Source organism: Hyposmocoma kahamanoa, unplaced genomic scaffold (assembly GCF_003589595.1).
Source record: "Hyposmocoma kahamanoa isolate Upper Pololo Valley unplaced genomic scaffold, ASM358959v1 95, whole genome shotgun sequence".
NCBI lineage: Eukaryota > Metazoa > Arthropoda > Insecta > Lepidoptera > Cosmopterigidae > Hyposmocoma > Hyposmocoma kahamanoa.
In genome coordinates this window covers 4,557,200-4,584,691 of record NW_020654972.1, presented here as the reverse complement: position 1 = coordinate 4,584,691, position 27,492 = coordinate 4,557,200, and the positions used below count along the sequence as shown (strand labels likewise).

Here is a 27,492-nt window from a genome sequence, read left to right as displayed (position 1 = left end):
TAATTGCATATTCAAACAATATTGCTTAACTATCTTGAGCCTTAATCATTAAAATTCGGATTCAATATCGGAAAGTTGACATGGTATTATGTGAGAGTGATGTCACTTGATGCGTTACGTCAACGCAGCGTTACGAGCGGTGACGCTGCGTTGCACTACATGTTATTTGAACTACATGCCACTAGGCGCGTTAAAATGGTGCGCAGTGATGGAACGGGTACGCATCAGACAAGGGGGCAGGAGACGAAGCGAGGAGAAGTGCTGCGGTGTGTAAATAAACGGCTTTAGGAAGATGCCACACGGGGGGCGTTGCGTCGGCGTTGCGTCGTCGCAACTGCGATGTATTTATTACATATAAATCAGAATGTCGACGCGCGCTGTTTCAACGCACCATGTAGTACAACGTAGTTGCGACGACGCAACGCCGAAGCAACGCCCGTGTGGCATCTCCCTTACGTTGCAACACCGCGTGTGGCACTCGGTGTGTTGACATTAAAGCGTTCCGACGACACAACTCACCGGTGGAGCCCGTGCGGCATTGCTCTTAGTCGATCGGTATTAGTTTCTGCGCTATATTTTGTTCCCCAATAGTGTCATCCATGTGTATCATATTAGCAAACCTAAAGCCTGGCGGCTGCGGTGAACGAGGTTTAACTCATTTCCCGAACAACGATTCCAATATGTGCCCTGCTCGCTCGACTGGGGTGAATGGGAATCGAACGTTCATGTTTGAATAATACAGGATTACTTGAGATTACCGTGAAATGTTCGCTTCAGGTGAAATTGCTTGTATTGGTGTACCACAAACCAGTAAATTTTTTGAGCTCTTGAGTGGGATATAAAGAAAGGTGATCGACGAAAATATACTTATATTTAGAAGTCAGCTATCTATTTTCAAAACACATTCAAATATTATGAATCCTTCCATTACGAAAGCTCTGAGGACTAATGTAATCCAAACTTTGATTATAAATTTAAATTAATTGATGTCATTCATCATCTTCGATTAATTGAATAATGTTATCGACATTTTTAATAAAATGAATCAAGCCATTAATTTCATAATATTCTTTCATAACTTGAATCTTATCTTTCCATTACAGTTGCTGAACACTTTGTCCTGTGACCTCGAGGAGATGCTAAGTGAAATATGCGACGAAAATTCAGTCAGGTAAGTCATAGAAGATAAAGAAAATAGTACTTTTTTTATAAAGAGATAAGCTTTGCGATTAAGTGTGTTCTTGGTAAAGACACCATTCAATTATTGCTGGACTTTGAACTAACGACATTGGTAACTGACATCAATATGAATCGCATTGTTGGTAGAAGAAATGATACAGTTTCGTATTACGGGCACACTCTGATCGATAATGTATAGTCTGTTCCAGTCCATTTTAAACAAAAAGTAAACAAAACTCATTGGTTAAAATTCTAAAGCAATCACTCAAATCGAATAAGTAACACTTTCACGTATATCCATTGACTTATATCTGGAAGATTTCGACTTGATATCTCATCACTTTTTCCAGTAATATTCATTTGAATATCATCGTAAAATCGTATTTTAAAAATGGTAGTCCGAAAGTGAGAAAATTAAGATTTCGGATATTTTAAATATTCATTCAATTAATTAATCGTGTTGTAGTTGGCATTACAATTGGCCATACTAAACCGTCTATGGTCGGGTCAGTGACTTGTTTGTTTACTTTTTGTTCAAAATCGATTGAAACGAAGTATAGTATCATCAGAGATGCAAGAGTGTCCCGGTGAAGCTCAGTCATCTCATGAATCATCGCATGAAGCGTTATGCTTCCCCATTTATGTAGTGAACAGCTTCCACATTTATATGGAGTGAAATTCCTTTCTGCACACTTATTCCCTGTACGCTACAACTTGAGACTATTCAAGCCGAGAGTGAATTGACATTATTGTTATGTTCGTGATCCATCCTCGTCCTAATCGTCACTTTGCAAAAATTGTCTATTATGAAATCTTCTTCTTCTTATCGTGTTGATGGCATAATCTATTAATGCTTGCCATCGCGTTAAAAGGATTTGACCATCGGCGTAAGGTAAGGCATACAGGGAACCATTCCGGTACGTTGTACGGGGAGGCTCCTTTCGTCCTTCCGTATTATGTAATTAAATAGAAGTAATATCAGTTCCAATAATCAAACTAATGGAAGACTATCGAGTTTCTATAGGTTTTCACGATTGATAGACATTGGAAATGAAACTATTGTTTTCGGATCTAAAATCACGTTTATTTGTTTTATCAAACACACTAAAGTTTCTCTTTGTATATATTTTGTTGTAAAGGTCCTATGGCTACGGCTAACTGTAAAGTACCCAAAAATGTTGGTTTGTTCGAAAAAATATACGCAATTTTAGATTAGAAAAAAATAGTTTCATTTCAAAGAATTTAGTTTCTTGAAACTTCAGCTCATGTAGCTTTTCAGTCCAAAGTAACATTATTCGGTAAGGCATCTGCTTTAATCGATTTTAAACTGTCTGAAAGTCAGATCGTTAATATTTATTATTAGGATTGGATGGAATTCTATTTCAAAGAAATGTGGAAAACAATGAACTCTCCCCACAATTGGATTTCAAGGCAGTTAATGCTTTCAAAGTCTGTATTAGCCCCGGTTTTGTTACAAACTCAATAACATTATCGGAACAGTAGCTCAGCGGCGGTCGACAAATCGAATTACTTCGTCCCGAGTTCGACTGTCGACTTCGGTGTCCTTTGATATTGAGACCCTTTGATATATTGCGGGAAAATTGTAATATCATAGTTGTGATGGAATTTTCTAATAAAATTATTATATGAACTTCAAATAATAGAACGCTGATTGTCTATTTTATTGTGTCATGTATGTAGATATAGATAATATGGTACTTCTAGTAGGCATGGAACACTCGTAGTTATTGATTTTAATTTAGTATGAATGACTGTAGATTAACGAAAGGAATATATAAAGCTAATGTGGAAGGCATCATTGGAAGAGGACGGCCACGTAGAACATTCTCAGATCAAATTGAAAGTGCTCTTAAAAAGACTGGAGTGCGCAGCGAGAAAAATTAGAGGGGGATATGAAAATATTGATGAATCTAAGTGAGGCAAGAGAGGTCTGTTAGAATAGTGCTAAGCGGCGGTGGATACTTTCAGTCCTCACCTCAATGGGAAACTAAAGGTAAAAACTTTATTTACATACGAATTGAATTTCATAGTCTGCTTCAAAACAAAATCAACCATTTGTATAAATAATAACGGAGAGCACCAAAGTATTACCGGATTATCTATAAAATTCACAAAAATTCGAAAAAGATCATTTTACTTTGGTTTCGCACATTTACAGCGCATAGACGTGGGATTATACAGAGCCATGATGGTCACTGAAATTCAATTACACTCCTTTCATTTCCATTTGCGGTCGCACAAAGCCGACATGGAGATTTTTATTAGACGCGTTGGGGAAATCTGATTTCAGTGTGTTCATTTCGCTTTTGGATGGTGAATGCCTGGTCACAATGGCTATTAAGTCTCATTTAATATTTCACGTTGAGTTGTGCGGAGATATAGTCCCTCATCTGACAAACTGTCGTAACTAGTATATCGAATTTTTTTTGGGGCTACCTAGTTTAAGGCAAAATGGTATCGTGAAATTCTTGCACGATATCTAAACACTTGTCTTTTAGAAATAAAACATGCTCTCTTATTGTAAAATAAGCATATAATTTCCTGACGTATTTATTACGGAACACGGGAGATTTGAAATATATCAAGACAACCTGCCTAAACGGGGTGACCGCCTCGTCGACATTTTTTCGAATAGGTAGACCTTCGCGATTTAAGCGCACAATCAAGTCTGCTGCTAGGATGCAGACATGACGTCAATGCTTCGCATAAATAGTTTCACTTAAATTTTTATCTGTGTATTTTTAATTTATATATGTACATATATATTTTAATTATTTTTAATTAGATTATCTCCTTATTATACTATTTCGTTAATTGTAGCTATTGATGTTATTTAAATTAGAGTTTATTTTAAGTCTTTTTTTATTTCATTGAATCAACTTGTTTATTTTTTTTTCTGTCGTGTCCACATTTGCATGCCGTGGTGACCTTTAATTGAGGCAGAATTCGGTATAAGTCTCTGTGTCACTGTTTCAACTTTGTTATATTTAATTAATATTTTGTCTTAAAAATAAATAAATCACTGGTAACAATTGAATGCAAGTGATTTTTTCGTAGATGAAAGTAGTAAATAATTAAAATTTTGCGATACTATGATTTTTTTTAATGAGCGAAGTTTAGTCAACCGTGTTTTGGACCCTATAGTTCACTGTTGGTATCGTCTGTTTTCATTATCAATTAATAAGACGAGTCGAATTTGTATACTTTGAAAAGCCGATTTTCCCTGTGATCAAAATTCCTCAAAATGTCTATTTTGGTTTTCACTTCACCTTAACGCTTCACGTTTTTAGGTTCTTGTCAATTTCTTTTTATTAATGAGTCACATCCATATTTTTAGAATGTTGACTTTTGAAAACCGGTCGAGTCCCGCGCCGCTCGTGGTGCCGTCACATACCCGCCGTGCACCCGACCCGACACGCACCTGACCACCACCCACTGTCAGTGTGTTTCACGCTTTAAACATACTTTCAAAATACTTAAATACTCGCGCACTGACGGTATTGGTTTTAACGTACGATATCTTTACGTACGATATGTTTAAACATATTTTATTTTCTAAAATACAAAAAATGTTCTACTCAATGTTAAAATTGTGTACCACATTGCAAAACCCCAGCACTTCCCAGGTAAACATTATGTAAATTCGAAAGTTCCTAAAACCCAATATTTTCGCCAAACTGCTGAGACAGCAGTACGTCACTTTCACGGGTTTTCAAATCCACCCACTACGCAGATTTAACACATAAAATACCTCACGAAATCGTCCCAACACCATCACATTATGCGAGCAAGATTATCATAAACGTATAATGTACCACACTACCGTGAAAACCCTGTACATGCTCCCCTTACATTTTCAGTATTGGTTGCGACGGATTTTTTTAAAGACAATGTGAATAAAACTTTTTTCAAAGTAGCATTTTTTTTTGCTGATATTTTGTTTTTCTTTCATTTTTGTTTTAATCAAGTTTTTATTTTAAACTAATAAACGTTTTTACTTTATTAGTGTGCACTAGATTAAAAGTAAATAGGGTATCAATTATTCATATAAATTAACTTTAGTACTTACCTACATGCTTAAAACCGTAGATGGCAACATTTCGATAAAATAAAAAATATTGAAACTCGAAAATTCGAGGAAATAAAATAATGCAAAAGTAATCAGACAACATTTTTAGGAATGTACAACAATTGGTGAAAACTATAAACTGTCGCTGAAAAGTAACAAATCGAAGGTTTCTTAGTTTTATACTTTTTCATTTGTTAGTTTACAATAAATTATGTAGATGACAACACTTTTCTTTGAATTTATTCTCGAAACTAAGTAACGTTTTAGCACAGACTTTTATTTTAAAATATTAAAATTATCTGACTCAGCTTTTTTGCGATTTCATTCTATGTTATTGTATATATAATCAATGTAATAATGTATAATCTATAAACAACCTTGATTGACAATAATTTAATAGCCGCCATCTGTTGGCCTTTTCGAATATTATTACAATCGCATCGGGGGTTTACTTAGTACCATCTATACTATGGTCACCGTTAAGAATCAAAATAAGAGTCCGAATAAGCGGAGATACGAGTACGACATTTCTTTGTATGAGATTGGGTATCTCTACTAGTATAGTCACAGACATAATATATGTAGCATTATATTATCTGTGGTTCAGCTTATTAAAGTATACTATTATTACGTCTGGCGCGTCCTGGGCAACAATCAGCGAGTATAAGGTACTCACCGTTTGGCAAATCCTTTTACCACGATGGCAAGCATGATAGTGTATGCCATCGATACGATAAAAAGAAGAAACAGACAAATTTCGAAGTTTATAAAACATTTGGAAATAAAATTTTCTCTTATCGGCCCTTTAACCTGAAAATAAGTAACTTCCAATTTTGACCACTAAAAATACAAGTTACGTTAAATTGCAGTATTATTATACTATTAGCTGTAATGTAAATTCAATTTAATTTAATTATTAATTAATAACTTCATTAATATAATAATTTTCCGTTAGTAAAATTCAGTTTAATTGTTATGTAATGTTATGTAATAAGTAATGTTAAATTTAATAATGGTTGTATACCTAAATAAAGATACATTTTTTTATTGTGTGACGTTATGCAAGGTCTTTGACCTCTAGGATTCTACTCATTCTTCCATGGAACAAGTATAATTAATATGCTGTAATAGAAAGTATGTTTGTATTACAACCTAACTTTGTTTCCCTTTCGTTGAATTAGTTTCAGCAGAGGGTAGTAAAGTTTGTTTAGGACTATAAATAATGAAGTCAAAAACTCGCTCGTTTACTTATTCTTCGTATACATTTAAACAACACAGCATTATACACAAATTTAGCATAGGAGTAAGTCGTATAAATGTTTTAAACCAATTTAAGGCAAGAATAAAGCTCTGTCAATTACTTGAGAAGAAGCAGTTAGTGCTCCGTGTGGAAGAGTTCGTCCAGTGTAGTACTGCCAACTTATCTATTTCTACCGCCAAGCAGTAATATCAGCATTACTGTGTTCCGGTTTTGAAGGTTAAGGGTGCCGGTTAAATTACAGACACATGGGAGTTGTCAACTTACGTCTCAGGTGACGGACGCAGTGGCTGTGCACTTCAGATCGAATCTCAAACGATTTAAAGTTCGTGATATGTACAAAAAAGGTATTGCAGTGGGAAAGGCAGATGCTTGACTCAAAATTAGCAGGGGGCCTAGCGGCCTAAAGGGAGCCTAACTGCCTCTAGGGGGCTTAAACACCTAAAGGGGGCCGGACCGCCTAAAAGGGGATCAAAGAGAAATGTGAAATTCTTTACGATTCAAGTTTAGAAACTTCAGCATTGGTTTCGGAAATGTATAAAAGAAAGTAAGAAGTATGAAGACCTTCCTGTGAGTGTAGGAGACCAAAAGAGTATGTCAGTAGCGAACGGCGGTTCATGGTCTCTACCCCAGTGATATACAGGTGTGATGGTGATAATAACACTTCATTTTGCATTTTAATTTATTTTTACGCAAGATGTGGACAGGTTGGTTCTTCCTTAATAATATTGAAATATAATATATTCCCGGTCACAGTATTCAAGCCACCACGCGTTTTTGCCTTAAAGGGCTAGAATACAAAAATAGTGTTGTCATCGAAGAAAAAGGTTTCCCCCGGTTTTGCAAATCCACATTTCCAACAAGGACTCATAGGTCCTTTCCATAGAAAAGACTTATAACATACTAGTTTCAAAGTTGCGTAGGATAATTCTTGATCAATCGAACATTGTTCAAGCTTAGGGCATTTAATACTGATGCGAGGCGGCTCGAATTGCATAATTCGGGAGTGTATTTGAAAAATAAATGCTGAAACTGTCTTATATTCATATTAAAAACACTTTGAATTTTTTTTTTCACTAAAAATACTTAGTGATACTGGTTATAAGCATATGAACGGCACACGGTTAAAAATGTATAGATATTGTACGAAAGCCGGGGCTGTCAAATACATCAGACCCCGTCCAAAACAGGCTTGAAGTTCGAACAAAGCATTATGAATAATGAAACACCCTGTGTAAAGCTTGGTTGCGTACAAAGTAGAGCTGGGACGGTAACAAGTAATTTATGCTATTATTTAGCCATTGTCAAGTTATATGTAGCGGTAGGAATTGCCAGTATAGTCGATAAGAACTTACAAGCCATAGACTTACTATGTACAAATCTATGATAAAAAAAGTTACAAAAGTTTGATTTTATCTATAATAATGTTATTAACTAGTCAAACGTAATAACTTTTAGTAAGTACGATCTAGAAACTAGTAGATAATAATTTATGGTCATCAGATTCCCGTTAAATGATAAATGTAGATATAAAAGTACTTGAAAACCGAATTTTTTATCAAAAGGGAGAGACATTTTCTATATACGTATATAGAACAAACCCAGAAGAAATACTGACCTCACAACGTTACATTTGAATTAAAATATGTACAGTTCTAATCTTTGTGGTTCTAAAACCTACGACTTTAGTTTGTTGGCTATGTACATTTGTGAATGTTCAGATCCTGTATTTATTGTATTGAATATTATGATTATCATTTTACTAATATGATATTCATTATATTTTTTGTGAAAATACTCCACTAGCTTGTTATTCATGTAATGATCGAACTAACACACAAAGTCTCCTTTGATAGGACTGGTTTTGTGGTAGCCGTATATAGTAGCAGTAGATCTCCTTGTAAAACAGTTCATCCAGGGTAGTACTGCCAGACTGCCTTACATATTTCTGCCGCCCAGTAGTAATAATCGTCTGTGTTCCAATTTCGAAGGGTTAGCGCCCAGTTACACGACGCGAAAATTTTTACTTATTACAGTTACCACGCTGTTACGTACATTAATAGTGAATCTGAATTCTATATTTACAGGGCAACAATATTTAAATTCATCTGAATAATTCAACCACGCGGTCGCCGCCTGTGCAGATGTTCGTTTAACTTAAAACATAAAAACTAAATAAATAGAGCGTACTTTGCCATGACAGTTAGACGTACGCGGTCTCTGTGCGGCGGTCGCGCGGCAGCCTAGCGGCGTGAGCGCGACGAAATTTGTGTCGAATAAATGCCCTAAGGGTGCTGGTGAAATTACAGGCACATGGGACTTGTAAACTTATTTCGGTGTGACGGGCGCAGTGGCGATGCCCCTCAGATATTTGCGATTTAAAGCTCTGGGTGGCACTGCAACTGTTATGGACAAGTAGCTTATCATCAGGCGCACGACTTATCGTCCCGTATAAAAAAAAGCCACATTGGGGCGACCAACATTGGTTCAAGTCCAGTCATATCGAAGGAATTTTTTTTTTTTTTTTTTTTAATAACGCACACACTCAACATAGCCCCGCACTAGGGAAACCCTGTGTCGCGGGTGCCATGGACACACATAGACAACCACAAATTACACCCAAACTCACGAGAGAAATAAATGTAGGCCATACAAATATTTCTCCCGGCCCGGGAATCGAACCTGGGACCTCTGCGTGGCAGTCCGGCATGGTAACCATTCGGCCACAGAGGCAGTTGAATTTTGTTCGATATTTGTATCAATAATAATACAGGATAGTTCGAACCGTAATAACTTAGTGCAGGTATCAGTTAACTAGATCACATCTCTATACCGCAGCCCTTTCCATTCAGCCACAGGAGGTATAGACACTCGAAATTTGCGGCGAAATCGTCTGTGGGGTGTCGCCTGGAAAAAAACGAGCGCGCAAAGTGTTTTTTACGACTTTAATACAGGTTTATTAAAATATTTAAAGCGTAACTTTCCCTTGAATTTCCCTAAAGACACTCTGAAAAGGTCCCTTAGCAACGATGCGATACGCCTCTGCTGAGGTGATAAATTAAAACAAGTAAAGCGATGTCATCGGAATTTTTCTCCCTTCGTCAAATTTCGTTTAATAGAGTAATCACTTTTTTAATCTATTTAGTTAATAGCGCAGGGCTGTATTCGGCAATATGAATGCGAAATTAATTCTGAAGTATTAATTTTACTGCTTTTTCTCTAATGCTTATGGAAATTGAATGAAAAGGAAGCAAATTTTTTAAAAGATTTTTCAGGAGAGTACAAGTAATTATTTAACTGTGTTAAATTTCTCTTTCATCAGAAATCTACGTAAAATACTTTACTATTCTAGAGTTTCTCATTAAATTTAACTATTTTAAATTGCAAATACACTTAAACAAAGTAAGCTACGTACAGACGGCAGCACGTCAAGCTACCCATTGACGGACCTGTACATAAAGTAACGTAACGTAACGTGCCATACAACCACACCAATTACCTGATCTCAAACAAGGGAAACCCCTGTACTATGAGTACCAGAGCAACGAAATTCACTCCGAGGCCCCACTCAGAACACCCAGATCAGAACTAATTTAGAATAGTTCATATCCCATATCAGTAAATAAATAAATAAATAAATCCCAAATTGATTGATTTTTTTTTTGTCAAATTACTCCACTATAAAAAAAAACAAAGATGGAAACACTAAGAAAAATTCATTCGATCCGGCTGGATTCGAACCATTACCCTCAGGCAATACGTGACAGATGCTCTGCCAATTAGGCCACGGAATGAACCAGCAGACCTTACGAATTTTTCTATGTTTGTTGCAGATTTTCGTTTTTGGTTTTTAAAGAAATGACATTAAAAAAAATCTGCTTTTCTCTTACAGTAACTTCATATTTCATACGTTATCCAACTAGGAAAAATAAGAATAGTGACTTTGTGAATAGTGACGTTTTTTCTGATAACGGCAGTATGCATAACAATTTTGTTTTAAATATCACATACGCCCTTTCAACTAACAGCGGCAGTATTATTGCGGTGTTTAACTAACTATAGTCTGCCTATTATAAAAAAAAAGTCATAACTTACAGATGTCCAAAAAATCTCCGATTTGTTCTTTACAAATTCGCATTTCGAACTCAGGATATAATTACTATAATAGGCGTTGGTGTGAAATCGTCTAAAGTCTAAATAGCCTATTAGGTGCAGACAGTCTGGTTTTGGCAATTTTCCTCAGGCTGTCGATGATTTAGGAACAGGAATGGCTAGACTGGGATGCAATTTGTACGTACATTAATACGTAATACTCCTGTTTGAAAAGATGATAGGTTTTACTTGTGAGCGTAATGGTAACCACGCTACAAAGATCCCTTTCAAAAAAGGTTTCTTAAAACTCATTACAGAAAAGCTTCTTATAGTAAGATGTTATTTAGATTCATTGAAAACAAATTTTAAACATAATTTAGCCGCTTTTCCGGCCAAACAATTTAATAATGTTTAATAATTGCCCTAGGTTTTTCTTTTTTATTACCGAGCGAGTTGTAGCGAATCGCAGCAGTCGCTACAAATCTCCTTTGTATATATTTTATATACTCTTTTTAAGTTTAGTTTTATATTTAAATTCTAAATTTAAATGTGATTGTTTTTGGCGCCTTTTCTTATTATCTTTTTCTGTTTTGCTAAGATAGCTGTACGTGTTTATGATAAATTAATAAGCTGTACGTACATTTGCTTTGGCCTTCTTCATTCGTCGATAGCACCCACCCGAACTCATTGATACATTCCGCTACACGAATAATCGTTGCAAATTTTTTATAGTTTCGGTCAATATATAACTTAATTAGCTTTAAATCTTCTTTCTGCGCACCTTCTGCAGTTTCCATTGCAGTACCAAAATGATGCAAAAGATTAATTGCCTCTGTAGCCGAAGGATTACCATGCTGCCACGCGGAGGTCCCGAAAGAAATGTTTGTATGGCCTACATTTGTTTCTCTCGTGAGTTGGGTGTAATTTGTGGTTGTCTATCATATGTGTCCTTAGCACCTGCGCTGCAGCGTATCCGCAGGGCCTTGAGTATGTGCGGTATTAGATCGTTCCATGGCTTCAGCTGTAATTGACATCTAGTTTTGTAAATTAAATTTTTATTTTAATTGTAACAAAATAGTTATTAGATTTATAATTACACACACTTCTTAGAAAATTTTTCGTCGTTGGACTTCCAGTTACATGATTCTCCTTGCTACAATTTCAAATTGACCTTGAAGTGACTGTAAATGTAATTACCTACGGCAGCGCCTGCAGAGAAGAAAGTTTTATTGCATGTGGATCGAGGAAAATTGGCATTTCTCCAACTTACACTGTAGACTTGAATTTGAGAGAGCCTTTGAAGTTTGCTTTGTATCAGTTTGTAAGTTTAATTTATTTGAGGTTTGGTATAACTGCGTCGAGAAAATTATAATACTAACTGGCGACAGTGACGCTACAATCGAATATAGACATGCATTTGTGCACAACGCCTGAATTTAAACTGTCGGCAAAAGGTGACAAATATGTTTCATAAGGGATATACTTATAGCAGGCGCTTCACGCGTTGCGGCAAGACGTGTTTTATTGCGTTTCAAGTAAGCGTATAAGGGTTGGATTGCATTGAATTCCGAAGCGTGTGATACACAATGCTTAGTATAAACATGGTGCTGATGCTTACTTGCAGATGGGATTCAATCTTAAAGCAATAAAATACATTCCTATTTTTCTGAGTTTCCGAATTATTCGTGTTCGAGTATTATTTGGCGAACGATGTTCTATGTGATAGTTATATTATATGTATCTTCTAGCAATATTCTGAGCCTTGTAATATTCTGAGTATTGTTGCTGCGAGCAGGCTTACTAGTTCCTTTGTGCCATCTGTTATTGTACAGCCTTTTGTGGTTTCGAGTCGCACTGCGCTTTTGCTCTTACCCCTCCTCCCCTTCCCCCTCGTACTGCACCCTTCAGTAATCACTGGTACACAGTGATGCATACATATAACTCTTGGTAACCGCGATGTACCATCCATACTTTTATAATGCACAGCTGTATAAAAAAAAATTGTAATATCAATTTGTGTGGTTGATAAAGACTGTAATCTTTGTAGACACAAAGAGAATTCTGCCTTTATTCAAGATTTTTTTACGTGCCAGACAACCATATTACCTGATCTCAAAGTAATGAACTCCCTGTACTATGAGTATCAGAGCAATGGAATTGACTCCAGGACTCTGAAATCAGAAACAAATTAGGGAAGTTCATTTTCCCAAAGCGGTCCTATCGGGAATCGAATCCGGGACTTGCTCATCCAGCGCAAACAGTGTAAGGCGTTGGGTAACCGAGGTCGTCAGTTCTATTCTTAGTTACTTTTCAGACATTATTTTATGTTTTAAGACCTTGCGAACTACAATGGGATAACCACTAAACGCCAATGTAATATTATCGTAATTTTTGTATGGAAAACGCAATCGAGATGTTTTAAAATATTTACTTAGACGTCCTATGGTCATATACAAAGTCAAAGTCAACGTCAAATAAGCATTTTTCTATACATATGATAGGTTAATAATTCCATAGGTAACATTTTTACCCTGAAAACGTCATTTTTTAAGCTACTGCTCGATCACTACGCTGACCTCTCTGAGAAGAACGCAAGAAACTCTAGGGATTGCTCTTTTCAAATAAACTTAAACGCAATAGAATACATTTTGAATCATAATTTTATGGAATCTAGACTCAGTTTGTCTTTCCATGCATCTTTATCTAACACGTAGAACGTATCAGAGCAACGTATGTGATGTTGTCTAATATTTAGTTAGTTAATTTAGTTACAGTACCCCATAAAAGAATCGCTTACCTTAGTTAAACGAAAACATGGTACTGTAGACTAGGCAGTATGATTAGAAATACTGGCTGAATGAATGTAGGTTTGTGTTTGGAATTGTATTAAAAATAGGATGAAAAAAGAAGAACATCTTGGTTGTTCTAGAACAGGGTTCGATCTGAAAATATGTAATAAATATTTTATTCATGGATACAGTCCTGGTTTGTCTTTAGAAAGTGCCTCATGCTAACCCAAGCTACGACCCTCTCTACAGTACCATGAGTTTGGCCTTAGTTCTAAGGTTAATAATTATGGATATCTTCTTTCTTAACGAAATTATGTACATTTTTACGGGCATACAAAATATTTGAGTAAATGTACTGTGATGCCACAGTCATGGTACCCTTAAACTACTCTCCTTAAACTTTTCTTTGAGAGAAATCCGAGAGCCTAAACGGTACACAGAATAATATAAATTATGTATAGTGCTAAATTTTATTGTGATATCTTCGTTATATGTACACTGGGCGTTTACGTGATCATAGGAATAATATTACCTGGGTCTGAATCACTTGACATATTATGAACATTTTGATCTACTTAAGACGATATGTACCTACAAACTAGAAAGAGTCAACCGATCCTGAAGTTAGTGCTGCATATAGACATTTGAAAGAAAGTATAATTTTTTCATTTTAATTCACAAATAAACTTAGGGTAAAACACAAAATAAAAACAAATACATAAAAGAAGTCAGTAAAATTGGGAACCGCTTCGTTACGGTGGTTTTCAGTGGAGCCGGATAAATGGCAAAGATGAGATTTGAAATATTAAAGAAGTGTCCTCAGCATCGCAATGAATGTCACCCGTGGGACATAACATCTTAAGTCCCTTTAGTCAGGAATATAGCCGTTTTATCTAGCAGGCAAATTAGGCTGGGACGTTGGAAGGCACATAGGCGAATTCTTCATTCATAACCCTATTAGCTGTGAAATGAATGAGACCTTATCGAGCTCAAGCAATTTGCCATTGTTCTAATTGTTTTGAGGACAACGGTATGGTAATCCATTTTGTTACAACGTAATGCTACTAATGCTAATGCTAATGAATTTAGGGGGTCATCACACTAATTACATTTAACGGCTTGAGCCGGTCAGAAGAACATTTTTGTCCGTGCAATAAGGAGTCAGCACACTTATGAATTCTAAATAGGCATGAATCGGTCAGTAGAACTTTTTTGTCCATGCAATAAGGAATCAACACACTAAGGTACTCTAAATCGGCTTGAGCCGGTCAAAAGAACCTTTTTGTCCATGCAATAAGGAATCATCACACTCATGAACTCTAAATCAGCTACAGCCGGTCAGAAGATCCTTTTTGTCAATGCAATACGAAGTCAACACATTTATTAACTCTAAATCGGCATGAACCGGCCAGAAGAACCTTTATGTCCATGCAATAAGGAGTCAGCACACCTATGAACTTTAAATCGGCTTGAACCGGTTGGAAGAAGCTTCCTGTCTGTGCAACAAGCCTCTTTCAGTCCTATTTGGACAGATAGTTTTTTCTGACAGGTTCAAGCCGATTATGTGTCAATAAGTGTGGTGTAGTCTTTTAAAAACCAATGTTTTTGTAAATATGGATTACGAAACTGGCATCACTAACGAAAATGAGTATACGATGCTCTTGTGAGTGATTGCAGGCGAACTCTACAAACAACGCTCGTCGAGTCAATTCTGTCGTATGCACCCCATATTTGTGCCGTTGTTACAAATAAAAACCCTACCTCTATGCCACGTATTCATAGTAATAGTAATTACTAGAGTTGTTTGTTCTCGTTGTAACGAGCGAACAGCGGAGTTAATACTTAATAGCTTAATTTGTTTAATCATGAAATAAACAGATCTGAATAACACTTCAGAATTGGAATTACATTCATGATTTATCAAATTATTGTTATAAATGTCCCTTAAGTAACTTTTACTATTAAATAGTCAGTTATTTAGTGTATACCGCGTTAAGTACTTAATAATTACATATTACTCCTTGTATATTTATAATAATAATTTGTTTATCGAACAAGAATGGTCCATTTACTTACATTGTTTAATTACTTACTTACATTACTTAATATAACACTTACATTACTTAATTTTTTAGTAGCAGTAGAGCTCCTTGTGAAGAAGTTCGTCCGGGAAAGTACTGCCACCTTATCTATTTCTGCCGCTAAGCAGTAACGTGATCTTACTTGTGCTCCGGTTTTGAGGGGTAAAGGGTGCTGGGCCCTGTTTCACGAAACTTATCAGTCTAGTATTACTAGCCAATGGACTATTATTTTATACTATTCTACTAATGTGCGTTTCATGAAGTTACGATGATACATTACTAGTTACTAGTGGCAAAGTAATAATTACTAGTCCATTATTACCATTGTAACCTGTGTTCTGGGGCCTGTTTCACAAACCTACAATTTTACTAGTTCACTAGCTACTAGTTACCAGTACTAATATTACAAGTACTCTTAAGTATTACAAGTAGTCTCACAAATAAAAATACTACACTTGTAGCTAGTAGTCATATACTGCAAAATAATACTAGTTTAAGTTGATCGCGTACTAGTACAACTTAATTCCATAGTCAGCAGTTGAAAAATTGGTTAAAGCAATTTGCCTGTTCAAATAAGTAAATAATCATATACCTAAGTATGTAAGAAATTATGTGTATATAAAATATATTATGTAAAAAAATATACGTTAAAATAAGTAAATTAATAACATTATAATGATATACGAAAACAAATTAAAATCTTAAAATTGTCATTTGAAGTACAGACTTGGATTATAATTAGTAATATATATTTCCAGTCATCTCTGTATTCATTATTAAGTCTGACCAATCTCAAGGCGGGAAAAAGAGCGAAACTATATAGTTTTCGAAATAATGAAATTATGAGAATCGAAATGTTGTGGAGAACATTGTATGTTATAAATAACAAGTAAGTTTCGTGAAATAGGGCTCAGTCGAAGGCGTATTGTAACCTTATACGAAAATTTTATCACTAGCGTCACTTAGAAAAAGATGTCGTCATGTTCGAAAAGTGAGGTAGAAATTGGAATAATACGACGTCGTCGAGTATTTCCACCTCGAAACTATCAAATAAAATCTATTTCTCATTTACTATGACCCTCAAAGCAGCAATTTTTACCATTTTTTTATATTTTTACCGCCGTGGGCCTTCGTGTTTCTTTACTGCGTTTGTTTCTCCCGCCTTCTTTTTAATTGCTCGACGGAAATAAAAATTTAGTTTTGAAAGAGCTCGTCCAGGGAAGTACTGCCTTACCTTTTTCTGCCACCAAGCAGTAATATGAGCATTACTACTTTTCGGTTTGGAAGGGTAAGAGTCCTGGTGAAATTACAGGCACTTGGAACTTGTCAACTTATGTCGCAGGGTGACGTGCACTGTGGCAGGACCTCTTAACATCTTTACGATTAATTAATATTAATTTACTTTAACGCAGTAGTTATTGATTATATTAACTGTAATTAATTATTAATACGTACAATGTTCTCCGCAAAATTTCGATACTCTAAATTTTATTATGCGGAAAATTATAAAGTACCGCTCTTTTCCGCCCTTACAACTCTTGCGACCAGAAAATATCGCTACGTAGATGACTGCTCGATATTGTTGAAACATAATATCTAATAATGAATTCAGAGACGACTTGAAATATTTCTAATTATAACTTGAGTCTGTATGGCTCTCGTAACGACATTTTAAAAATAAATTTTAAGATTTCTTTTGGTTTCGTATATTATTATTAATGTTATTATACTTATTTATTATAACGTGTATTGTTTTACATATTATGTTTTTATGTACACATATTTATAATTATTTACTTATTTGAACAGGTAATTGTTCTCGCCAATTTTTAACACCTGTCGCATGAACTATGAAATGAAGATGTAGGTACTTTGTACACAACCAATTTAAACTAGTATTATTTAACAGGTCAATGACTACTAGCTACAAGTATAATATTTTTACTTGTGAAACGGAATTTACTATTACTTGTAATATGTACTGGTATGTATGTACTGGTGACTATGTAGCTAATGAACTAGTAAAATTGTAGGTTCGTGAAATAGGTCCCTGGAAAAATTACAGGCCCACTGAACTTGTCAACTTATGTGTCAGGGTGACGGGTGCAATGACAGCCCTTTTCAGATCTTTGAGATTAAAGTTCGGAGTGGCATTGCAATTGCTATGGATACGCGTGTCACTTACCACCAAGCGTACGACTCGTCCGTTCCGTCTTTATATCATATAATCTTAGTTCAGAGTTCTAAAAACACCAACCTCAAAAGTACGTGGAATTACATCTATTTGCTAAGTTTCATTGAAATATCCCTTAGTTCGCCACTATACAGGACTTGATACTGGAGATAATAAAAATAGGTTCTCACTACGACACTACTCAAAGTATATCGAGAGAAAAACGCCTTGAACCGGAGAAATAGCAAAATCAACTAAATAATTGCTAAAAGTAATTGCTCCTAAATTAAAGTCAGGCGCTATTTATAAAAATGAATCTTCATGCGTGGACAACAGCCACCCTTTGAGGTGGTTGATTTTCTTCAAAATAAAATGGGACCACTATGGAATTACCCTCTTTCCAACAAAAAAAGAATCATGAAAATCGGTTCACAAATACCGGAGTTATCGCGTAACATACATACAAAAAAAAACATACAGTCGAATTGAGAACCTCCTCCTTTTTTGAAGTCGGTTAAAAAGAAGAAAAAGTTACAATTTTTAAACATTCTTATAAGCTAATGATAGTATTAAAAAAATTAAAACGAAAATCTATTCACAGTTTACTTACATCTCACTTGAAATGGCACTACAGTAAACTAATCATTTACCGACTACTACTAGATCGATCTTTAATATCATTGTATCATAATTTACATATTTACATATGCCTCTGATCCCAGGCCTTCTCCAAGTAGAGGGATTTGGTCAATAGTTACCCATTTATCGCTTAAGGGCTACTAGAACATTAAACATGTTCTGGAACTTTTTTTAAGTATGTAAGATCATTGTCTAGAACTAAAACACCATGTTCCAGTGTCTTCACTCTCGATGGTACTGGCATATCGATTGTTTCTCGATGCAAATCTTTTCCAAGGAGAAGTGTTAGCCCACATTCAAAAGATCGATATTAATATACTTTTACATTATTTAGTAGCAGAAGAACTCCTTGTGAAAATATTCGTCCAGAGAACTACTGCCTTACCTACTTCTGCCGCCAAGCAGTAATGTGAGCATTACTGCGTTAGGTTATGAAGGGTAAGTGGGTGCTGGTGAAATTACAGGCACATGGGACATGTCAACTTATGTCCCAGGTTGACGGGCGCAGTAGCAGTGCCCCACAGGTCTTTGTGATTAAAAACACTGAGTGCTACTGCAATTGTTATGAACAGGCGTATTACTTACCAGTGGGCCACTTGGTCTCATAAAAAGAAAACACTTTTTAACTTTCGCTTTGCGTTGTACTGTCATTTGATAATGCGATTAAACAATGTAATGGGTATATTTACACTTACCTATTACACCAACGTTTCGGCTACGTTGCACTGGTCGTAGTCACGGGTTGACTGAAAAGTCAGGATCATAGGTACCTCAGGTGTCAAAATACTTCTCAAATTGTTTATATGTGTTTATTCCCGTTTTCAAATGTTAGATCGATATTAAATCTCGACCCGTCACTGTGTATAAGCTTCCGTAATGTTGTACTACCGATTAATGGCTACTAGAGGTAATTAAATTAGATAATTAAACGAAAAACGATAAACATTTGCATAACGTCTGCGGAGCTCTAAGGGCGTCATTTGCAACACATTTTTGCCATAGAGTTTGATGACGCCATTACGTTAGGGTAAACGGACTGATTGCTGTCCATCTAGGGTAGGCTCGAATTGGTTCCGTTGAGTAAACCCTTTTATAAAGATCGGTCATACATGGTGAACATTATTACCTAAGATTTTTTTTTTTTTGATAAAGTGACGGGACGAACCAGTCGTGCGCCAGGTGGTAAGCGACATGCTTATCCATAACAGTTGCAGTGCTATTCAGGGCTTTAAATAGCAACGATCTGAGCGACAATGCCACTGCGCCCGTCACCCTGAGACATAAAGTTGACAAGTCACATGTGCCTGCAATGTCACCAGCACCCTTACCCTTCAAAACCGGAACGCAGTAATGCTCACATTACTGCTTGGCGGCAGAAATAGGTGAGCGACACTGCCATTGCTCCTGCCACCTTGAGACATAAAGTTGACAAGTCCCACGAGGCTGTAGTTTCACCAGCACCACAATGCTCACTTTACTGCTTGGTGGCAGAAATAAGTATGGTGGCAGTATTTCCCTGGACGAACTCTTTCACAAAGAACGCTACTGCTACTAAAATATAGATCGCAGTGAGTTTGTCTACATCACAGATGCCCAATACCCTTGTAATAAAAATATTTAACTAGTGAATTATTTCATGGATTTGAAGTGCAAGGAATAAATTTTATTTCGTATCACTTACAACTTACCACCACTATCTTATTACGTCCTTCAGTAAAGATACGCAATGGAAGTCTGCGTTTTACACTTAGAGCTCTAGGTGTTGTGGAAAGTGCCATAGAATTGAGTGCAAATCTGGGTGCACCGTTTAATTATTTCTCCACAGATATACAAATTGTATTTGGGCGTCAGGTACGCTCTTTTAAAATATATATGAATATCTATTCTAGTTCTATTCTATTCACTAAAGTTACATTAAATACAATTTCATTTTCTAAACAAAAACTGTCTATGCTAATTAATACTATTAATACTCACAAAGCCGATTAATGCTAAAATATAGAACGATGCAATACTACTTCAGCGCAATATTTTAATAATAAAGCATACAATTTCATTAAATTTAAATTTAGGAACAAACTAATTGTGCATATTAGAACAATACTATATAACAGAAGGGCCGTCGTTCGATTTAATTTAGCGCAGCCGGCTGGCGATGGCTGCGTAGCGGTCGCCCTCGCCGGTTAATTTGGAAATAATTATTGCCCACCCTCTCCCTTCGAGAGGGATGCAGCAAAAAATCTGCAAGAAATGCTGGAACTATTACATTCTTCAGTTCACTGGACTTAATATTGTCTAAATCATGTTGTAGGTGTTTTGCTCCATAAAGTCGTTTTAATAAGTTTTTTTTGCAGCAGTAGAGCTCTTTGTGAAAGAGGTCGTCCAGGGAAGTACTGCCACCTTACCTATTCTGCCGCCAAGCAGTAATGCGAACATTATCTACTGCGTTCCGGTTTCGAATGGTAAGGGTGCTGGTGAAAGTATAGGTACATGTTACTTGTCAACTTATGTCACAGGGTGTCAGGCGCCGTGTCAGTGCTCCTCAGATCTTTGTGATTTAAAGCTCTGGGTGGCACTGCAACTGTTAGGGACAGGCGTATCACTTACTGTTATAAATATTTAACATAGTATTATTTAAAAAAAAGTCAGTCAGTAATTCAAATTGAGAGTCGTATTCCAGAACTCTACTCAATACTCAAGTCAGGACTTGAGTATTGCAGTGAGCACTGAAAATCATACTCAAGTCCTTGCCATTAGGGTCGTATTTCCAGTGCTTGAAATCATACTCAAGTCTGCTCAAATCCTGACTTGAGCATTGAGTAGAGTTCTGGAATACGACATATGTGTCAATTTTGACGACAATAATTGCACAACGTAACTGGATATCATTATAAGTGTACACTTTGAAATTACGTCGTTCAAAAATTCGGACACTATATAGGTCATTTTGTTAGTCAATAAGTTGTTTAATAGTTTTTTAAATAGCATAAAGTTTTTCTCAGTACATTCGGTAAATTTTGGGCGCTATATTTTATTGATGAAAATTTTCTGTAAATTTTCCAAATATAAATTAATTAATAACATGAATAAATTAATTATTATAGACCTGTTTTCAAACTGTAGAGGCCAGAAGGTCTATACTATGAGCTCTTAACAGCAATCCTGAATTGTCAAATTAGTGCTATGATCTCACAAAAACAAGCCAGTTTACATGTACTTTACAATGACTGTTCCAAAGTCGTTAACATTGTTTCTCGGAAACTGAATGTCGTAGCTGTCAAAATGAACAATTAAAAAGTTATTTAGTGACTTGAATTGTTTAGGCTTTCGAAGTTGTTTTGTTGTGTTGGTTTCATTTAAAAAAAATCGAGTTTTTTTTATCTTCAAGTAATAAAGACAATTTAATCATTTTAGTTATACTTTCATTTACAAGTTAGCAGGCATTTTATGTATCTTTGAATATGTTTCATGTACTTAAATGAGATACTATAATTAAACTTAGTTTTTAGCACTCTTCATGAGCTGTAGGTGTTAATTAGAATTAATTATTATTGTGACTGTACCTAGTTCAAAATAGGATGATTAGCAGCAAGGTGTTGCTCAGATCCCAAAGTAAATAACTACGCACACATTCAACGTAGCCCCGCAGTAGGAAACCCTGTGTCGGGGGTGCCATGGCCAGACCTATAGGCAACCACAAATTACACCCAAACTCACGAGAGAAATAAATGTAGGCCATACAAATATTTAATTTCTCCCGGCCCGGGAATCGAAGCTGGGACCTCTGCATGGCAGTCCGGCATGGTAACCGTTCGGCCACAGAGGCAATAAACTAAGGCACTTGTGTTATGGAAATCGGAAACAATGACGGTACCACGAACACTCAAACCCGAGAGAATATAGAAAAGTTTTCTACATTGACCTGGCGCACTCGCGGCAAGCTCGCGAACCACGTACACATTGTGATTTTTGGTAACGTAAACATGCAACTGTTACGGTTACAATTCGCTAGTAAGTACCCAGCTTTAACAACTGTTTGATGACTAATATACCTACCATCTCAGTCAGTTAGAAATGTTGGTTTGTTTGAAAAAACTAAATACGCGATTAAATCCGAAAAAATGTTCATTTTCATGATAAGATACTTATTTACTTAATTACAGACACATGGGACTTGTCAAGTTATGTTTCAGGGTGATGGTTGCAGTACCAGTGCCCCTCAGGTCTTTGCGATTTAAAACTCTGAGTGGCACTGCAACTGCCACGGACAGGCGTGTCATTTACTACCGGCGCACGATTTGTTCGTCCCGTTCGCTTGATACTCGTATCATAAAAAAAACTTATATAAACTCTTTTTTTTCTGGTACAAATAACCCTTAAACTGAACGTGTCGCGTGAATCAATACCAACTAGTTTGAACTTCAACAACGAGCAATTTCCTCCACGGAATAGGTTTATTTGTAACTGTAACTCCATTGTTGAAGACGACTATCGATTGCCTTCATAAACATTGATAGCAATATCGCGAGTTATTCTCGTTGCTATTAGACTACTTTCGAGTTTCTAACGTAAATATATTGGAAAAGTAAGTTTAATTTGAAACTAATTTAGTAATTTGTTAGCAAACTAATTAATATCGCGTAAGATATATGGGTAATAACTAGTAATATCACGTAAAACCACAATTGATATAAAGGTAAAATTAAAAATAAGGTATTTAATTATTAACTATTTGCATCAATATTAGACATAACTGGTTGAAGACTGTAGCACCTCAGTCAACCGTGACCATGGGACCTGTAAAGGGCCCGAAATGTCGGTTTGTTTGAAAAAACAAATATACGCGATTTAAATCCAGAAAAATAGTTTAATTTCCAACGATTGAATAATAAGAATTTTTACAACACAACAAAATGCGCACGAAAAAAATACGGCTTGTTTATTTGCGCGGAGCGCTGCTCAAATGTTGCTAATCTAATCTTTTGTTTCACGTGTCGCGCCGTTAAGAAATTTCTCTTTCGCACTCATTAAATTCAGTACTGAATTTTGTTAACAATGTCGGTTCATAGGAGCGCATGGCGAAGCGCTCCACTAAAGGGTAAAAAAATCGAATTGTATGTTTGTCGTTCATTAATAAAAAAAATACTAATATAATATGAAAGCACAATTAATAAATTTATTTTGGTGGGTTGGATAGGAGTGGGAGATCACTGCACCAGCGCTCTAAGGACGAGCCGCCTCTGACTCCTACTCTTCGCGATTTAAAACTCAGAGCAGCACAGATATTGTTATGGACAGGCGCGTCGGTTACCCCCAGGCACACGACTTGTTCGACCCGTCACTTGGTATTATAAAAAAACTCTGTTACTCTCACTGGTATTGTGGTAAAGGAATTCCCTAATTTGAGGACAAATAATTGGTGTGGTTGCTTGGCACATTATATGTTTGTAACTGTAGAAGTCCATAACATAATATGTCAGAGATCTCTATTATACTCTATGTCGTCGAATCATAATGACATTAATCCTTCACATTGGGCAATGTAAAACATTGTTCTTATCACATCATTTTGCAAATGTATGACAATTACATCAAATTGCTATCAGGTCTACAGTCATCAATATTCAACGCGTGGAATTGTAGAATTAGGATATTACCTCTCCCAACGTGCACACATTAATGCTATGATTTTGGTCTGATGCTCATATTCTGTATAATGAGTTGTACGTTTGAAAATTATCTTTTCGTTGTCACGGCGGAGTTTCGCCAGTCGTAATGTTGTTGAATGTATCCAGGCTTCATTTAGCCTAATTTAAGAAATAAACGTGGTTTTAGATGTGAAAAAATAGTTTCATTTCGTAGAAATCGCGAAAACCTAACTACCCGGTATGTACTATTTGATTTAAAGTGTATTCCTTAGCAATTGTGTTCATTTGAAAAGACCAATCCGTAGACTGTCTTGCTCATTCTTTTCAGAGAAGTCAGCACAGTGAACGAGCAGTAGCTTAAAAATAACGTTTTCAAGTGTAAATTTATCTTACCTTTGGAATAATTTTTTATTTCACTTTGACTAGGGCTTTCATCCCTGGAATCAGGATCTCAAAAATGTACAATCTGTACAAACAAACAAAACAGGCAGGCATATAAAATATCGATTAAAACAAACAGACCTGGAGTTCTACAAATATAAACAAGAATTTAGCAAGCAAGTACAGTGTTAGCCGATTGTTGTATAAAAAAATAAACATTTGTCCTTCATCTCGTCTGATGGAAAGTGACGATGAGGTCGACGACGGTGCATGCATACCTCAATAATACCTATTTACTCTCGTCTTGAAAAGGCTTAAGTTCTCGCGTTCAGGAAATAAGTCTGCAAACAGGAACTTTCACTCTATAGCCAATTAAATGATTTAAAGCGACTATGTATAAGTTTTTTTTACACAGGACTGCGAGTAAATATCAATTTAACGCTTTCACCATTTGTTAAAACGCGTTTTCATATTAAATTTATTTTTTCACGCCTTCTTTTGTTATCACACATAAAATCCGCAGAAAAAACATGACCCTCTTTCGCGTATGACCTGCGTGGAGGCTGAAGCCGTCGCGTGATGTAGCTCGCAGTAATTATTCATCCACATCTGCGAGTTCACAAAGGACAATACAGGGTTCCTTGGTTATTTGAATCTTTGTAGTTTAATTTTGGAACGTTTGAATAACAGTATTTAAGAAGCAATAGTGAACACTTGTATTGTAACACGGTTATAAAGAATCGTTTAAAAAACGAACCAAGAAACAAATGACCTTTCTCTAGATATAGATAGAACCTTCTGTTACATATTATTTATATTTATTAGAGTTGCAACGTATTCGGCTTATTCGACATGTTCACCTCGATCGAATAACGAATACTTGGAAACAGGAGAAAGGAATGAGAAAAGACACAGAAATTATCATGTTACTAAAATTAACACTAAAATACATTGTAAGTTTGAGAAAACACAATATTTCGCTTATTTATCTAAAAAACTATATTACTTAAGTTATTTTTCTGAGACACAAAAAATATAACAAATCAAATGTAAATTACGTACTTATTATGTAGTAGGTATAGTTATAACTAAATAAACTCTAAATAATCAACATAGTACTTAATTTTGCAAAACAAAATTAATAAGGCTGAAAAGTCGTTGAAAAAATCAAATGCAAAGATACGACAACAAGCACATAGAAAAATTCATGAGGGCCGCTGGTTTGTTCCGTGGCTTAGTTGGCATAGCGTCTGACACGGTTTGCTAGAAGACGTCGGTTCGAATGCGGCCGGATCGAAGGAATTTTTTCTAAGAGTTCGATCTTTGTTTTAATGATTATAAAAAAAATATTAAAAAAATAGCTCTCCCAATTTAAACCAGTACTATCTCTATTTATTACACTGTACGGTATGGTATAAAAGGTAAAAACTAGCAAAGCTGTAAAAATGATTGGACAAAAACTCCTTACGATAGGTTTTTGTCAGAACCCTATGATTCGTATTTCTCTTACTTTTTTCGTTAAGATTTTGTTTAACACCGCGTACGTCGAGATGAAGATAAGGAATAAAAATTACTTGGGATTCACTTTACGCGCATAAAAATATCTGTCGGCATTTTTCGGGAATTGTTTTACTGAGTTCATGTGGAGCAGATAAATGTGGTGTTATTTATTTTGAATATAATGTATTACTTAGAAAAAAATATGTCGGAAACATCAGCTGGTAGTTAGTCATAAGGTGTACGACAGCCGTGAAGTATTTGTATCTTTTAATCTATATAGTAGAATAAAAAAAAATATGTTTAATACTGTTTAACTGTATGAGTGTGTGCGTTATTGTGCGTTACTTTTTCCACGAACTATCTGTCAAAGTATTACTACTACTACTTAATATAATCAAAGTTTTGACAGGTAAATTAGAAAAAAAAAGTGGGTTAAACAGCAACACTGCTATACTTGTTTATTAAATATGAGACAAGTGGCAGAAAGAACAAGTCGTGCGCCTGGTGTTAAGTAACACGCCTGTCCATAACAGTTGCAGTGGCACTAAGAGCTTTAAAGCGCAAAAACCACAGGGGCACTGCCACTGCGCCCGTCACCCTGAAACATAAGTTAATAAATCCCATGTGCCTATAATTTCTCCAGCACTGTTACCCTTCAAAACCGGAACGCAGTAATGCTTCCGATGCCTCATTTTCTCAAACACGTATCTTATAAAGAGTGATTATTCAGAAAATGGCAAAAATTTATATTTATTTTAAATTTCTTATCAAAGGTGTTAATTTGGATGCTTTATTTTAAGAACAGGTAAAAGCCAGTGTGTGAATATGAAGGAAATGTCATGTGAAATCAGTGTAACAAATTTGTATATACAATGCGTTTTTTGCATTTCAGTTATTATGTGCTTTAAGATACGAGTTTAAGAAAGTAAGGCGACATTACATTACAGCTTGGCGGCCATTGACTTACAAATAAATGGACGACGGGTCTAATACAAAAACCACGAAAAAAATGTCCCAAGTCAACCTATTTAAACGTAGTGACATGTACAGGAATATGAAAAAGCTAAAACGTTGAATTCAAATTGTAATGTCATCGCAGTACTGTCTAATTTTGCTTGTTTCGCTGTCAGAAGTAAGAAACGAAGATTAAAGCGTGAATGACGCTCTGTATACGATTTTAATGCCCTATAAGTTCGGCACTTTTTAGCGCGGACCAGACGTCCATATAATTGTAAGTCAATGTTGGCGGCCGAAATAGGTAAGGTGGCAGTACTTCCCTGGACGAACTCTTTCACAAGGAGCTTAGCTACTATTAAGCTTTTAATATCAATAGAGTTTGTGAAATGTTCATAATTCACCATTCACTTTGTGGAATTTACTGTAGGACCTGATCCTACAGTAAGATCCTGATCCTGGATACAGATCCTGGGGATCAGTGCAAGTTTAACTCACTTAAAAGGCAGAGTACTGAGTATATTTCTTTTAGTATACCCTGGATGCCTCCTAGCACAAAACAGATACTACCTGTGAAGATTCCCACCAATAGCCCAATAGTTATTTGTTATGCAAGGCTGTAAAGTTGTTATTTGACGCGAGTGCTTCTATTGAAACCTGAGCAAGCGAAGGAAGCTAAAAATAGATTCCTGGGCGAGGGTTTGAAGG

General features: G+C 35.8%; 1 protein-coding gene across 1 annotated transcript in view; it reads left to right on the top strand.

The window, feature by feature from the left end:
• LOC113238232 (protein sprint) overlaps positions 1–27,492 on the top strand; it is a 380,231-nt gene that overhangs the window by 69,363 nt on the left and 283,376 nt on the right. Inside the window, exon 3 of the mRNA XM_026475034.1 lies at positions 1,104–1,171. Within this exon, the coding sequence (XP_026330819.1) occupies positions 1,104–1,171 (68 nt within the window). The remainder of the gene's footprint in view (positions 1–1,103; positions 1,172–27,492) is intronic.